This window comes from Phoenix dactylifera, chromosome 4 (genome assembly GCF_009389715.1).
Source record: "Phoenix dactylifera cultivar Barhee BC4 chromosome 4, palm_55x_up_171113_PBpolish2nd_filt_p, whole genome shotgun sequence".
NCBI lineage: Eukaryota > Viridiplantae > Streptophyta > Magnoliopsida > Arecales > Arecaceae > Phoenix > Phoenix dactylifera.
The window spans coordinates 12,763,528-12,779,125 of record NC_052395.1 but is presented as its reverse complement, the minus strand read 5'-3'; the positions used below and the strand labels follow the sequence as shown (position 1 = coordinate 12,779,125).

The 15,598-nt window shown below is 38.2% G+C and overlaps 1 protein-coding gene across 2 annotated transcripts; it reads left to right on the top strand.

Moving 5' to 3' along the window:
• The first annotated feature begins 5,809 nt into the window (after positions 1–5,809).
• On the top strand, positions 5,810–14,933 carry LOC103712682 (mitogen-activated protein kinase 10-like). 2 transcript variants are annotated; one of them, XM_008799266.4, is made up of 10 exons: positions 5,812–6,418; positions 8,309–8,717; positions 9,081–9,208; positions 9,376–9,435; positions 10,957–11,106; positions 11,193–11,348; positions 11,523–11,734; positions 11,855–11,956; positions 13,380–13,546; positions 13,640–14,933. In XM_008799266.4, exons 1-10 carry the CDS (start codon positions 6,395–6,397, stop codon positions 14,077–14,079), a joined length of 1,848 nt encoding a protein of 615 aa, XP_008797488.1. In that variant the 5' UTR covers positions 5,812–6,394; the 3' UTR covers positions 14,080–14,933. The 2 variants fall into 2 exon arrangements, with proteins under 2 accessions (XP_038981513.1, XP_008797488.1); XM_039125585.1 differs by having other exon boundaries at positions 5,810–6,418; positions 11,523–11,956.
• The last annotated feature ends 665 nt before the right edge of the window (positions 14,934–15,598 follow it).

The window sequence follows — 15,598 nt, the reverse complement described above, 5'->3', positions numbered from 1 at the left end:
TATATAAAAGAGGAATCTAGCATTTGATTGGATACTATAAAAAAAGAAAAAGTACGGAAACATCCTTCAAACTTGGACTGGAAATGCTTGATTCTAAATTTTTTAAAAACTTTAATTAGACACTGTAACTTAATTTTTTTGTTGAAATATAGCTAATTATTTATTTAAAATTTGATATTATTAATAAAATAATAAAAAAGATAAAAATATTTTTGCTCTGGAGAGACTAAATCGTAGTTCCCATGTAAAAAAAGATTCATTTTCATTTCACAAAACCATCGTTGGATTACTTACCGCATATATTTTAAAGCTTTCTGCACTCCATCATATTTCTATCGGCACACATCTCAAAGCGAGCAATGGATCGAGCAAGTCATCTCCTCCTTTGATGAGATGGAGGCGTCAATAATGATGAGATTCATGCTGCTAGCGAGATCCGCTAGTGAGTACGATGACAAAATCCGCACCTACTCATATCCTCTATTTTTTTCCTATTTTTTCCTCCACTTGAGGGCATTGTTCCTTTGTTCTGAGACCAACTCAGTCCAGCGAGGCTAAGGGTCGGGGTTGAGGGCATCATGTTAGCAAGGCCAAAACAATCGTGTCCCAAGAGCATAGCGCCTTTGTTTCGAGGACGATTTCTATTCTAAAAGTATCGCTCCTTTGTTCTGACGGTGCTTCAGCTTAGCAAAAGGTACCGTGCAAGCGAGGCCAAGGGATGGAGGCTAGGGACATCAATGCCTCAGTCCGCTAAGTTCGATCCACCTGCCGCTTTCCGAGCAACGAGTGATCGTCTGTACCCACATTGATCACCACCTCCTCTAATGGTCATTCAAACTTGCCGATAAGTACCATCACCCACCATACAGATCTCAAAGGGCTTCATCCTAGTCATTCATTCGTCCACACAAATTTTAAAGTGTTCCATCTTTTATCATTCATCCACCTGCATATCTCAAAGCAATCAATGGGTGATCCCACCTTAATTTTTTTCCTTTTGTCTTTCTTTTAATTTTTTTTTCTAATTTTTTATGATTATCTTCCTCTCTTCTTCAATTACCTTCCGCTAAGCTAGTAGGAAGAGCATCTCTGGAATATTACGAAGATTTTGTTATCACATGGTTATCATGGGATAACAATTTGTAATGGAGATAGGCGATTGTGCCATATTACAACAAAATTTAAGCTGTGGGATCTAATTAAATTTTTTAGAACTTTAGGACCAAAGTATTTTTTGCCCAAATTCATAGCAGCATCTCCATAATTTTCTCTAATATAAAATAGAAAAAAATGGTAACGCTCGTGTGACAACAACTGCTGCACGCTTTATGCCATGCAAGTCCTTGGCACGCTTTTGAATTTTAGATAGTTACTGTAGATCAAGGTTTAAATATGTAACACCTTCAAAACAAACAGAAAATGGTTTCAATAACTTGGTCCCAAAAGTTCCAATCTGCCTTGCCCATTAAACCACCCGGTTATTTATCAGAAACTTTGCAGTTCAGCGAGACTTGGAATATGTGTGAAGGACTATTTCGACAGTGCACTCCATAAAGTTCCTTGCGGAATCCATTTTGAGTTATTGTTTGGTTGCTGTAGCTTTTGGGCATCCATCCGTCGCACCAAATGGCCGTCCTTCACGCCATCATTCCTGGACCAAGAAGAGAAGAGACAGCGATCTCAAACAGCACTCACGTACCTGCATGTAAAGGGATGGAGAAGGCAAAAAGATCCTCCCTTGTTAATTACCGCGTTTGGCACATCGAGACTAATCCGAGTCTTCCTTTCAGTTGCCTTTTTTGTTTTCCTTGCTTCCTCCCTCCTTTCTGATTCTTTTTGACTTCTAATGTAGAAATTCACCTCCATGTATCATTGACTAAGATACAATCTCCAATTCAGATCAGAAACTAAACGATGGTCAATGGCAGGCGAGGCTTCCGGGTCAAAACAAACGGCTGCTTGGCCGTTGGCCTGTCCACGAAAAGAAAGTAGGAAACTACGTAACCCTAGCATACGGTGAGGAGGCGAGGATTGGGGAATGATGTAAGATGCAGGAAGGACTAAAAGGCTAAAAAAATAAAAGTGGATCAGACCGTCTAATTTTATTTTTTATTCAAATCTATCTAAAATATTATGTATGCTTGTCAGCTATCAATACTAGCATTCAGTGAGATGGCGAGGACTAGGGAATGACTGTCCTTAAGGGTTTGTTTGGTTCGCGTGAAGCATTTTTTTCCTAGGAATATGATTTCTAGCAAGAAAATTCCTAAGAAAAGAATGCCTGGGAATGTACTTTTGGCATGTTTGGTTTAACATGGAAAAGTAACAGATTTTTAGAGTACTTATGTTTGGTTGACCATTCACTTTTCTGGAAAAGTTATATGTAATTCCCATTATACCCTTAATAAAAGTTAGATCTTTAATGCCTCTTTAATGCTAAAGGGTTTTTTGGAAAAAAATAAAGATGGAGTGATTCTCGCCTCATGGGAAAAACTTTTCCATGAAATGTGGAAATCATATTCTCATGGAAATACAACTTTTCCATCTCCCTCCTTTGAAAACTCCAACCAAACAAGAGGTATTTTATTACTTTTCTGTTGACCACACTTTCTCCCCTTCTTTTCCTGCGAACCAAACGAGCTCTAAAGGTAAAAATGGATCCAATTTTATTTTCGTATTTAAATCTAACTAAATATGGATAAAAATTTAAATATTCAACTAATATTTGTATCCATATTTATATCTGTAAAAAATATAGATATCGATAAAAATATCTAATCCATATATAAAAATTTAATTTTATTTATAATTTTATTTAACTTTATATAAAACTTATTAATTTTTAAGAGAAATATATAACCATATTAACATATTATTAATTTGATTTACTATCTACTTAGTAATATTTTTAATTCTATGGTCAAAAAATTGATTATCTAATTTATATTTATATTTACGTCTATATTTTTTATCTATATCTATTTAAAATAAATATAAATATAAAATTTTATATTTAATAAATAACTATAAATATAAATATATTGGTGTCCCATCCTATTTCAGCCCATCCCCTTCTCAGCTCTTAGCCATAGGCTTCGCTGTCCCCTATTCTCTGACCTCCAAAAGGACAGCCAGGCGTCACCCCAGGTAATGGACAGCTAGGTCCCAGTGCTACGTTCGTTGGAGTCTTGGTGTATGCACACCTGTGGTTGGTGTACTGCATGGCCGTACATATGCTTGGAACGAGAAAGGGTAGAAATGGCTGCGAGCTTATAGCTAATTTGAGATGAGGCTGCTAAGACATGCCTCAATGCCGGCAACGGTTTAAGATAACCATCGTCATAGCATTAATTATAATAGCGACCATCCAAAATAGCTAGGCGAAAGGTATTATTTTCAGTTTCATAATTCTATATAAATATTCAAAATCTACCCAATAAATAACCAATGTGGGACTAAACACACGTTAGCATGGTCCTCACATACTCTTCCCGTTTAATCTCCGACGTTTTCGTTAGGTTAAGAATTCAAATCCATTCAAGTTTAATCACAAAACAACACGATCGGCCTGTGGTCAGCTTTATTGAATCCGTACTGCAGTGTTTTCTAGTCTATATAGGTTATGGGTCGGGTCCGCTCTGATATCATTTGAGTTATTTGAGTTTCTTGATTCTATATAAGTATTTAAGATTTACTCAACGAATAATTGATATGGAACTAAATATATGCCCGCACGGTCCTCACAACAGCACTTGTTTTTTTCAATGCATTGATTAATAACGGTAACTACTGAAAGGTTCTCAAAAGATTAAAGGTTCTCTTGTTTGGAGATCATCACTATTGAAACCTCTTCTCTAGATGGTTTGAGGATGAGAAATGTATCATTAAAGTATATGACCGACCCATGTTAAAAATTAAAATACATATAGAATCCACGAGGTATCGAGCGTAAGCTGTATTAGTTTATCTCTGGAGATACGCTATCCATGAGCAGGAAGTCTTTACTAGTATAGGGTCATATGCAATATAATAACTTTTTAGAATGTTTTATTTAAATAATTTATTTATTTTTTCCCCTCATTGTGTATAAGTTACTCAAATTGCATATCTTATTTTGAGAACCCTCAACAAACAACGATCGCGAGATCTTCATCGCTTAATTCAGCTCTTAAGTATGCTGTCATGTAAGAAATTCTTTGCACAAGAAAATTAGCACCCTTAAATTTTTGTTGCCTGCAAGGCTATTATCTTTGCAATCATAGTCTATTCTTTGATCGATTTAGATTATTGGGTCTACGAAGCATGAAAAAAATCATTCACAATGCATTTTTTTTGAACTTATGGATGGAGAAACACCATACCTAATATTATAGAACAGGAGATACCCAACTATTGGGGGATATTTTCAAGAACTTTCAAAGGGGAGAGGATGGGGGGTAGGTTAGGACCATGGCAACTAAACGTTACCATTTCTTACCGTGCAATGATTGGTCTGCCTTTTAAATCAAAGGGAAGGTTTTCAAACGGATGCAAGGTCGTTTTCTTTTGAAGAAGAGAGATTGATTGAGAACTAACATACTAAATTACTTCATGCTGTTGTGAAAATAAATCAATGTCAGATCATCACATCCAAAACTTGCAAAGTGACCTCCCGGCCAAGTTCTTGAGCCCATACCGAAATACACGTTTCAAATATTTTTACCAAGTTTGTGGTTTTGAGCAAGAAGTGGATGCATTCCATACATGTGTCATGGACAAGCTACTTATTTTTTCTCTTTATTTTTCTTTTCTAGAAAGCTAATTTCTATACGAACATAAATATTATAATTTTTATTTATCCAGTCTTTTTTTTATTAGAGAATGAAAATTTGGTTGAGATAGAATCTAATCTAATCTAATCTAATCCTCTTCTTTTTGCACAACAGGCTTTACTGAATCAGTCAGCATTCTCCTCATTCCATTTTTTCTCAAAAAGAATGTACTTTTTTATGCAATTGAAATCAATCATCTTGAGTCTCACTTATGAATAAATTTTTTTCAGACCCATTGGTAAAATCATTATTCATTCAAGCACACTATCCCTAAATTGCACCTTTATGTTTTTTTTTTTTTTTTAATTCACAGCATCTCTTTTAGAGTAGACATTTATGTTGCATAATTTACAAATTCCAAATTGCTAAATTATGTAGAAGCGTGCCACCATTTTTTCCTTCTTTTAATACAAATAGATGTATGAAGTCTCCACTTACATTAAATGAAATATAAGTTATCTATGACACAACTTATAAACCGACTACACATTAGATATGAGCAGAGAGTCTTAGAAGAAAAGCATGATTTCAGTTGAGATATCAATTGCAAACCTGCAACGGTTGGCTCTAGAAAAACCAAACTTGAAACCTAAAAAAAATAAAAAAATAATTAGTTGAGATATCAATTCCTCTAGCCAGAACTTAACCCCCCCTTCCTCTTTTTTAAACTCTCACCCCATTAATTCATCCGTGTCTCCCCCAACGGCTAAAAGAAGATTCCACGTTTCCTCCTCCCACGGTCAGCCAGCGCCAGCCGCGAGGACGGGAGCTACCAAGTCCAGGACGCACGCAAAGGCAAAGCTAGCAGCCACCCGCCGAATCCGACCCGATCCGCTACAACGCACACCCACCCCCCGCGTCCTAAAAAGCCCCCAGTACCCCGCTTTATTTACCGGATACTGCCACCGCCGTATACTACGCCGCCCGCTTGCCGGTGAGGGGCATTCTCGTCCCCGAGAATGTGAAAACGCCCTAGATTCATGGTTACAAGAACGACAGCAATAAGAAGATCCCCCACCGCTCTCCTCCTCTCCCCATTCTCTTCTTCTTCTCTCCAAGAATCGGAGCGAACCTTCCGGCTAGGGTTAGGGTCTGGACTCCTTCCCCGCGTCTTCCTTCCGTCCGTTTTCGTTTTCTAACTCGACCTCGGCCTCGGTTGATTTCTAGTGTGGTTCTTGGATCGGAATTGTATGGGACTGGGCGCGGCGGCGGTGGAGATGAAGGAGGCGGGGTGGAGGAGGGGCTTCTTGATCGCTTTATGATCGGGGTGGCCGGAGGCGTTGTCGCTCGCGTTGTCGTCTCGAGGGCGGGGATTTGCATGAGGGATCGGATCGATCGGCTTCCGTGTTTATGTTATCCGGAGAATTGGAGGAAGCCGGGGTGGGACTGCGGGTTGGTGATCCGGAGCAGGGGTAGGTGGGGCAAATGTGGCTGATTTCTTCGTAAATATTTTGTTTTCTAGTGAGTTTTGAGTCCGATTTGAGTAGCTATTTTTAAAGAAGAAAGGAAGGTAGCGGAAAGAGGGAAAAAAGAAGAGGGAAAGGCTGGATCTTGGATCGTTCGATTTGGAGATTTGTTAAGAAATGCAGCAAGATCAGAGAAAGAAGGTCGGTCTTTTTTCTTGATCTGTTCTTAGGCTATTGGTTTTGCTTCTCTGTTCAATTTGGGTGTGAGATCTGGTTTCTTAGGGCCAGTTTTTCGTAGAAAAACGGGATTTGTTTTTTTTTTTTTTTGTTACATCATCCGGGTGTTTGCTATTCACGCTCGTTCTCTTTGATAAATCGCCTTTCTTCTTTTCCTTTTTCTTTTTGCAGTCATCTTCTTCTAGTGTTTCTTTTACGGCTTCTTTCCGTCTGATTCAAGATTTCTGTTGCTTCTTGGAATCATTCCAATGGGGTCTAATTACCGCATCTTCTTTTTGTTTGGACGTTTGGATTCAATGTTGGAGATTCCATGGTTCGATGTATTTTATTTTTCCTTTGTTTTTCCTTGTTATCTTTTATACGGTAGGTGACTTGTTTAGAAGAAATATGATCACCCCCTGTTTCAAAGCTTAGCACAATAGGTTCCTCTTCTAGGACAAGATTGTTTTCTAAGAATCAGGTTCTACACCCACTTTCAGCATATCTGTGATATTTTTCTTCCTCGCTTTTCTTTTTTCTTGGATGAAGCGACTGTTAGTGTAAAAGGTCGGTTTCCTTTTGAGTTGTTCTTGAACATCTCATGACGAAGCAACTCCCGTCAATTATCCGCTAGTTTCGGCTGAATTTTGCAGAAGTTATCGGTTTGTTCAACTGCCGGTTCTGTGTGGTTTCTGGGGTTGGGGCAAGGCATTTGTTGAGCGTAAGCGAGGAATTTTGGGAATTTCATTTGTTGTTGCCGTTGTTTCTATTCTTGTTTCCGTTTTCAGAACTGGTGAGAATGTGAAATTGAGTTGAATTTTCATTAGACATAGTTGAACCTGTTCTGGTGCTTTGTGAACAGAACAAAGATAAGACATTAAAGATTGAGAGGCTCGGCATGCGTAAGTCACGTCTGAGTTGGCTCTTGGTGATAATTTCTATGCTTAAATTCGCAAAAAATTCATTTTTTGAAAATTCAATAAAGTTGAGAGTCAACGCCTGTGACCGGTGTAGCGTCATGTATGACAAGCGACACCTGTCACAAGGACATGTGGGTCACTGAATATGTGACACCAAGAATCTTTTAAATATATTAGCAACCTGCTCTAACAATTTTACTTTGATAAAGCAAAAAAAGGTATTTTTTTCTAAGCTCCTTGCATTTACTGAAATATATATTTCTGAAACCATCTTGTATTTTGCATATACATATATGTATGCATGCATCCATGCATGTATCTATGTATGCATGTGTATGTATTTACATAATAGCCTGCTTGCTTTCCCCTTTTACTTTTGATGCCTTTATAAAATTCTAAGCATTTAATTGATTTAAATGAAATTATCTTGAACTCTCCAAGAGCTATAGGGGGAGTAGTAGGTAGGACTCGAGAATGCGGTAATTCACTGTAGTTGTTTTTTAATCATTTTCAATTAATGATTAGTAAATTCTTCATGTTAACAATAATTTATGCAGTAATTTCTGTGGCTTATACAATTTTTAGAGGCTGGGCTTTGATGCAACAATAAGGTTGCTCTATTGTGATCTAGATATGATGGGCTCGAAACACGGAAACGTCCTCCCCCTAGGCAAGGGTAAAACTGCATAAATTTGACTCTCCTCAAACCCAAAGGGGCAAGAGCTCCTCGTGCATTGGGATACTCTTTTTTTGTGATTCATACAACTTTTGAGAGAGATGCATATTATGTTGAGATGGCCTGTTTTAGTAAAATCTGCTGTTAAAATTCCACTTCATTCCAGTTTTCTTTTGATGCCATAAAGCATATTTTTCCTCTGCTATATCCAGCGTTGATAATAGTTGTTGCTGTATTTCTGTAAATCTCATCAGTTATTGCAATTGAATGATTTTTCAGACTTCATCAGAGATGGACTTTTTCAGTGAATATGGTGATGCCAATAGATACAAAATTCAGGAGGTCGTTGGTAAAGGAAGCTATGGAGTTGTGTGTTCGGCAATTGACACACATACTGGAGAAAAAGTGGCAATCAAGAAGATACATGATATCTTTGAGCACATATCTGATGCTGCACGGATTCTCCGTGAGATTAAACTTCTCAGGCTTCTAAGGCATCCTGACATTGTAGAGATCAAGCACATCTTGCTGCCTCCATCAAGAAGGGATTTCAAAGATATTTATGTTGTTTTTGAGCTCATGGAGTCAGATCTTCATCAAGTCATCAAGGCTAATGACGACCTGACAAAAGAACATTATCAGTTTTTTCTTTATCAGCTGCTCCGTGCTTTGAAATATATCCATACAGGCATGCACCTGAATCTTTTCATTCAGTTTTCACTGCATGTTTTCTGATTCTCCTTTTTGGTATTTTATATGCACAAAATCATAGTAATTTAAGGTTCCATTAGTTTTATTTAAACTTAATGGTGTTAACTTGCATTTGCTCCATTTACCAAAAAGTCCTTTTTTATGAATTATGAGAAATGTACTTATGCTTTTAATTCATCACTGAGTGTGCAATATATATATGTATGATGCATTGGCAATGTTCTGCATTATTTGCTTGCTGGAATGTACTTGTAGTTTGTTATTGGTAGTGGTAGCATGTTTAGAATTGGTAGCGGCAGCATGTTTAGCACTATTCTAATTCAGACCCATCTGCGTGCAGCTAATGTTTATCATCGTGATTTAAAGCCAAAGAACATTTTAGCAAATGCTAATTGCAAACTCAAAATTTGTGATTTTGGATTAGCAAGAGTTGCATTCAGTGATACCCCCACAACAATATTTTGGACGGTATGTCAAGAACATGGGACTGATTTTCTTATGTCAGTGTCTTTTTATCTGTTTGCTAGTATCTAGCTCATTCAGTTCCTCAATTGCCAGTTTAGTTCATTCAATCTGGCATCTGGCACCAATCTAGTACTTATTTTCACCTTCTGAAGCATCACTATGTTATGCAGGATTATGTTGCAACCAGATGGTACAGAGCTCCTGAGCTATGTGGGTCATTCTTTTCTAAGGTAATGCTTTGTACTGTTCCATAATAGTCATTTAGAGTATGATTTTGGGTTTCTTTAAACAGTAATATTTTTGTTCTATTGTGGTGAAAAAAAACGTCATGTTGAATGTGCAGAACCAAAAAGACTATGTATTAGTATTTTTATTTGTAATGTCATATCATGCATCCATCAGTGCTTTGAAAGTGTGAACACACTTAGTTTGGCTTTTTGCATAGGTTTGTTATGTTTTTTAATGAATCCTATCTGAGGATTTGCTGACTGACTTTCTTACAAAATAGTGCCTGTTCCATGGTCTCAAGTATGTGCTGTTTCTTTTCCATTTGCTTCTTTAATCTTTCTCTTTATAATTTTTATTTTTTTTAGATTGATTTTTTTAATAGACTTTGCCATTTGGGTGTTAATGTTCATGCTGTTTCTTCCTTATGACTTGCTACACTAAGTTTCTTTTGCCAATGACATTATTTCCAATGTCCAGTAACTGAACTGGGAGAACATCTGTTCTCAGCATGCTCTAGGAACTTTACTGATAAAAATGTCTCTGTTAAATAAGCTTATAGTTCAACTATAATGTCAATGTGTGGTTAAATTTCTGTTAGTAGATTCTCAAAAGCATCAGGAATCCTATTCAACATCCAAAGCAATATCTATTCTGCTAGAATGTTTTTTCCTCAAGCTTCTCACTCATCATTTATTCCTGTGATGCATGGACTTTCTTCAGCTCTTTCATTTTCCAGACAAACATTTCTAAAGATGACTCTGCCCTTGTTTTATTGTTCTTCTTACACGGAATGACTTTTAAGAAGCTCCTGCCACAAAACAATGCTTGCCAAAGAAGCTTTAATATTATTTTGGAGGCACACAAATGTCAAGACTTTCAAAGAATTTATCTAATAAATGTCATGCTCCTTTTTCTTTGTTTACATTATCAGCCTTGTCATTACTAGTAGTACAATGTCCAAGCAAAAATTCTGTAGTTGCAAAAAAAACACCTTTGACCTGTATGGGCAGCACTCTCGCTCCTTCCCTGTGAAGGATAGTCAGAGAGTCCATATTGCTATTTATTTGGTAATGAAAATTGATGGCCAAGGGATTGACATGGCTGAGGAAGCCACTTCAAGGTATATACCATATTATGTTTTCTAAAAGGAATATCGTCACCTGGACATGTATCAACTGTTGTTCTCTTTGTTTGTCAACTTCATTATGCATTGTGGAGTCTTTTATGGACTCCTGGGAAGCTGGGAGAACCATCAAAACATCCTTAAATGTACTGATAAGTTTACTTTAGTAGTCACCTGCGGGTGGATTTCTTCATAAACTTTCAAAGCCTAAAATAATTTTTAGTAATTAAAAAGTGCTTGTTCAGGAAGGATTCTGAACTCTTCTGCAAACTGAATATCATATCTTACAGGTACTGTGTGTCGAGTTTGATATTCAGTTTGGTGTTATCTTTTTGTTCATGTTTTGGAATGTGGAGTTGCCCTTCGTGATGATGCTGAGTGATTATTTCTGAAATTGCAGTACACTCCTGCTATTGATATTTGGAGCATAGGTTGCATTTTTGCTGAGGTCCTAACAGGGAAGCCTCTATTTCCTGGTAAGAATGTGGTTCATCAGTTGGATTTGATGACTGATCTTCTTGGAACACCTTCCTTGGATACGATATCTCGGGTATGACATTATTCGTTCCATGAATAGCCTAGAAAAACAGTGCAGAAGGTCCCCCTCGTATGATGTTTGGGTCTTTTTATTTTCAGGTCCGAAATGAGAAGGCAAGAAGATACTTGAGCACTATGAGGAAAAAACAGCCCGTACCATTTTCACAGAAGTTTCCAAATGCAGATCCTTTAGCACTTAAACTTTTGGAAAGGCTTTTAGCTTTTGATCCCAAGGACCGGCCAACTGCTGAAGAGGTATGCATATTTAATCAGATGCATCTCTTTATTCTTCTATTCTTGTTTTTTTTTTTTGCTTTATGTTTCTTAAACAGTTTTAATTTTACATCAATTATTTATTATGAGGGTAGTGTCCTGATGGCTTGTAATCTGCGCAAAAGTTGTGATTTTCCGTATTTGACATTTTATCAGGCATTGTCTGATCCATACTTCAAAGGCCTGGCTAAAGTAGAGAGAGAACCATCTTGCCAACCAATCACAAAGATGGAGTTTGAGTTTGAGCGTCGAAGAGTGACCAAAGAAGACATTAGGGAACTTATCTTCCGTGAGATATTGGAATATCATCCGCAATTGCTCAAGGACTATGTTAGTGGAACAGAGAGGACAACCTTCCTCTATCCTAGGTTTTACTTTTGCCAATCCTTTCTTTTCCTCCCTCGCTTTCATCCTATATTCTGGTTTTCACTGTATGTATTTTACATTTGCAACTGTGGTAATATTATCTGTCTGCTTCTGTTATGCAGTGCCGTCGATCAATTCAGGAAGCAATTTGCTCACCTTGAGGAAAATGGTGGTAAAAGCGGGCCAGTGATTCCAATAGATAGAAAGCATGCATCTCTCCCTAGGTAATCTTCTGTGCACCCTCATGCATGCGACATTTAGCTATCTTGAAGATGATGGCATCTCATGCTTTTCGTTGTGTACTCGTGTTTAGCAGATAAGCTTTATGTAGGATATCATCTTGCGTATGAGGCTCATAGCAGTTGCATATGCATAATCTATTTTGATTTTGGTCTCAAAGGTCAGGCATCCTGTGGTAATGACAGCAAACCGGTGCTTGGTATCTTTTAATTAGCCATGCTTGATAATGAGGGGGTTCTAGGGATACATTATACCAATGATGGTATGCATGGGAACTTGCATATTGTGTTGAATGCTGTAACTTACACATACGTAATCTTGTTTTGGCAGCAAGTCATTGGTGAATTGCTGTGATTATATCAGTTGCTGATTGTGTAGTACTTTCTACATAAGTGGTGTTGGTAACTGCATTCTCTACCCTGATGATTGTTCAAGAGTGCTGCCTGCAATTAGATTTTCTTGCTTGCTGATCTGAGGCATGTCAAGAGGCTTAATTATGAGCATGGCTTATGCATAAGAAAATGAGAAGAATATCTTGAATCAGGAGCCAGGAGCATATTTTTATTCTAAGACTAGGGCTTAATATATAGTTGTTTATCCCTAACCCAAGTCATACTGTGAGGAGAGTGCTTTATAGGAATTATAGGAACTATATCTCTACTTATTCAATAGGAAAAGCCCTGCGTCCAGCATGTGTGCTAGCCTGACAGGCTTTCCGATGCCCTTGGGTATGCAGCACATGCCGGACATTTGAAATAAATTTAATATTATGTGTGTGTGTGTATATATATATATTATGCATATATGTATGTATATGCATATCGGAATATATGTATGTATATGCATATCGGAACTACCAATGCTGGTGCTGTTTGGTTGCGGAATATGCCTCGGAAGGGATATCCCTTGCACTGTTGAAGAGATGATAGGCCTCTTTTGGTGTCTGGTTGAGGAATGAGCGCAGGGAATAGGTGGAGGGAATAATTTGGATTTTATCACAAACATCAAGCTGCCCTCTCACTTTTCTGAGTGTTTAGAGAGTGGATAAGGTAAAATGGTAATTGACGAGATTAGGGACGAGCCTATTCCGCAGTGTAAATCTATTTCTCCATTTTAGTGGAATAAACTTATGCCATTTTGGGAATATCCCACCACCAGTGTATAAGCTCCTATTCTAAGGCGTTTGGCAAGAATTTGGGGGAGTGTCCCCCACCTATTCTGCAACCAAACACCCCTTTATAATTTTTTGATTTACTGTGAGTTGGAAATCTCACCGCAAATGGTTGGTGTATATATGATAACATGTTATTTGAAGCATTATTCTTTTGATTGTAATATACGCACACCCTTTTTCCTTCAATTGATTTTTGTGCGAATATTTGATCATCCTTTACTTGTGTCTTTTAGGTCTACAGTGGTTCATTCTACTCCAATTCCTCCCAAGGAACAAGCCAATATGGATTTATATAGAAACAGGCAGACCTCAGATGAGGGATGTAAGAATCCTCGAGACACAGAAAGGTGGTCGGGAAATATGTCAAAGACTTCACAGGCACCTCAAAGGATTCCAACTTGTGTGTGCTTCAGTACTAAATTAACCATATCAAGAAACAGATATGATTCTAGTGCTGCACTATGAACCCTTTTATTTTTTCCCCTTTTTCCAGGTAGGCCAGGAAAGGTTGTTGGGCCGGTAATGCCTTACGAGAATGGAAGTCTTAAGGATGCCTATGACCCAAGAAGGCTGATAAGGAATCCTGTGCTTCCGCCGCATCCTGCCATTCCTCCAGCTTACTGTTTCCATAGGACCACAGACAAGTTTGAGAACTCCGACACAGGCACAGCAGAGGTGGAGAGGGAGGAATATATACAGCAGCACAAACCACCTCAACAGTTCATTCCCGGCAAGATGGCGCCAGACATAGCTCTTGATATGAGGGCTTCACCCTTCTTTCTTTCAGGGGGGACCAGGGCTGATCCAGCTGACAGAATCACGATGGAGGCAAACTTGCTGCAGGCAAAATCCCCCTTCAATGGGATTGCTGCTGCTGCTGCTGCTCACAGGAAGGTTGGTGCTGTTCAATTCGGCATGTCAAGGATGTATTAGGCACACATCAACAATATGCCATGATCATTGTACCATATCTGTTTCCACGTATAGTAAACTTCAAGTCAAAAAGAGGAAGGTAAAGAAAAGGCTCAGGAGAAGATAAGAAATTTAACAGGAAGGGTAGGTGAAACGCAGACGAAGCAGCTGTTGTCAGGGGAAGTGGGCATTCTCTGTTGTTCTGTAATGTTGGGAATGCTTTTTCGCCTCGTGCAAGTGTGATTCCTGTGAAACTATCAACTTACAGGAGAAAAGGGGGTTTTCATTAATTTTATTATGATCTACCTACTGTCTGCACACTTGTTGGGACGGCCCTCAGGAAGTTTCCAATGTGAGGAAGTGTTGCAATGTGAGCCGGTGGATCCGCCTCCATGGGCAAAAATGCCTTGCAAAAGGAGAAATTTAATGGTTACTTTTTTTAAGAGTACGCTAAGTTTTGCTGTAGTAGAACTGCCAATGGAGTACCTTTCTGTTCGATCGTACATTTCCAACTATTTCAAAATTTTAGAGCTTTTCTGATCTGGTTCTCTGGACCTGGAATATGCTTTTGTGGGAAAGGACAATGACTATAGCTTAATTGATGATGCTGCTCTGTTGCACATGGAAGAAAGATCCTGAAGCAGTGGTTCTCAACAGAAAATTGGGTAGCCTTTGACTGCACTAGCCATGCGATGATCAGGCCCATTGAATCCTTAGTGATACGAGGTTATGATCACATGTGGTGTCTATAGGTATTTCCTTGTACAAAGCCTCTAATAAGACCCATTATACGAGGTTACCGTCATGATATGTATGCTACTATTTAAGAGGAATAAAGAAACCAGGGAAACAGAGAACATGATTCCTTTCTAGCATTTTATGCATCTCTCAGCATCGGTCATCACCCTACCCGCGGGGGAAAATGAAACGTGAATGCAAGCTTTGATTTCCCAAATAATTTTCTCGTCTTCTTTTTCTCATCCCCATTATCATGGGCGCCGGAACCTATTAGGGATAAATTAATTCAAACAATGGCAATTAGTCTTAAGGGCTGTAGATGTCCCAATCATGAGGAGAATCTGGCATAAAATAACTTTGCAGTGCAGGAGCGCGGAGCAGACTCTATTATTGAGTAGCATGCTGAGAATCTAAGCAGCACCTATCTTGGCTTCGAAGGGTGTAACTGTTAAGAGAACTGATATCCAGAAAACGAACAAAAAAGAAAAAGGGTGTTAAGATACTGTGCTGCATCACATGGTCGTAGGATTGCATGAACCAGCAAACAAATCCACATCAGCAAAAACTTCATCGAACCAATAGTGAGGTTCATGATTGCTAATTTGCTATTATCCATCATAATTCGTAGCTGGAATGTGTTTAATTTGGCCCAGGGACTTGCTTGGATAAGCTGATGGACAAAATACAATATCATGTATCAGACAATATTTTCCTCTCCTGTGGTCAAAATATTGTCGCTCTCTTTCATGAGTAAAAAATTTACACTCTCCGGGAACTAACATCATGATGAAAGTAGCAATAG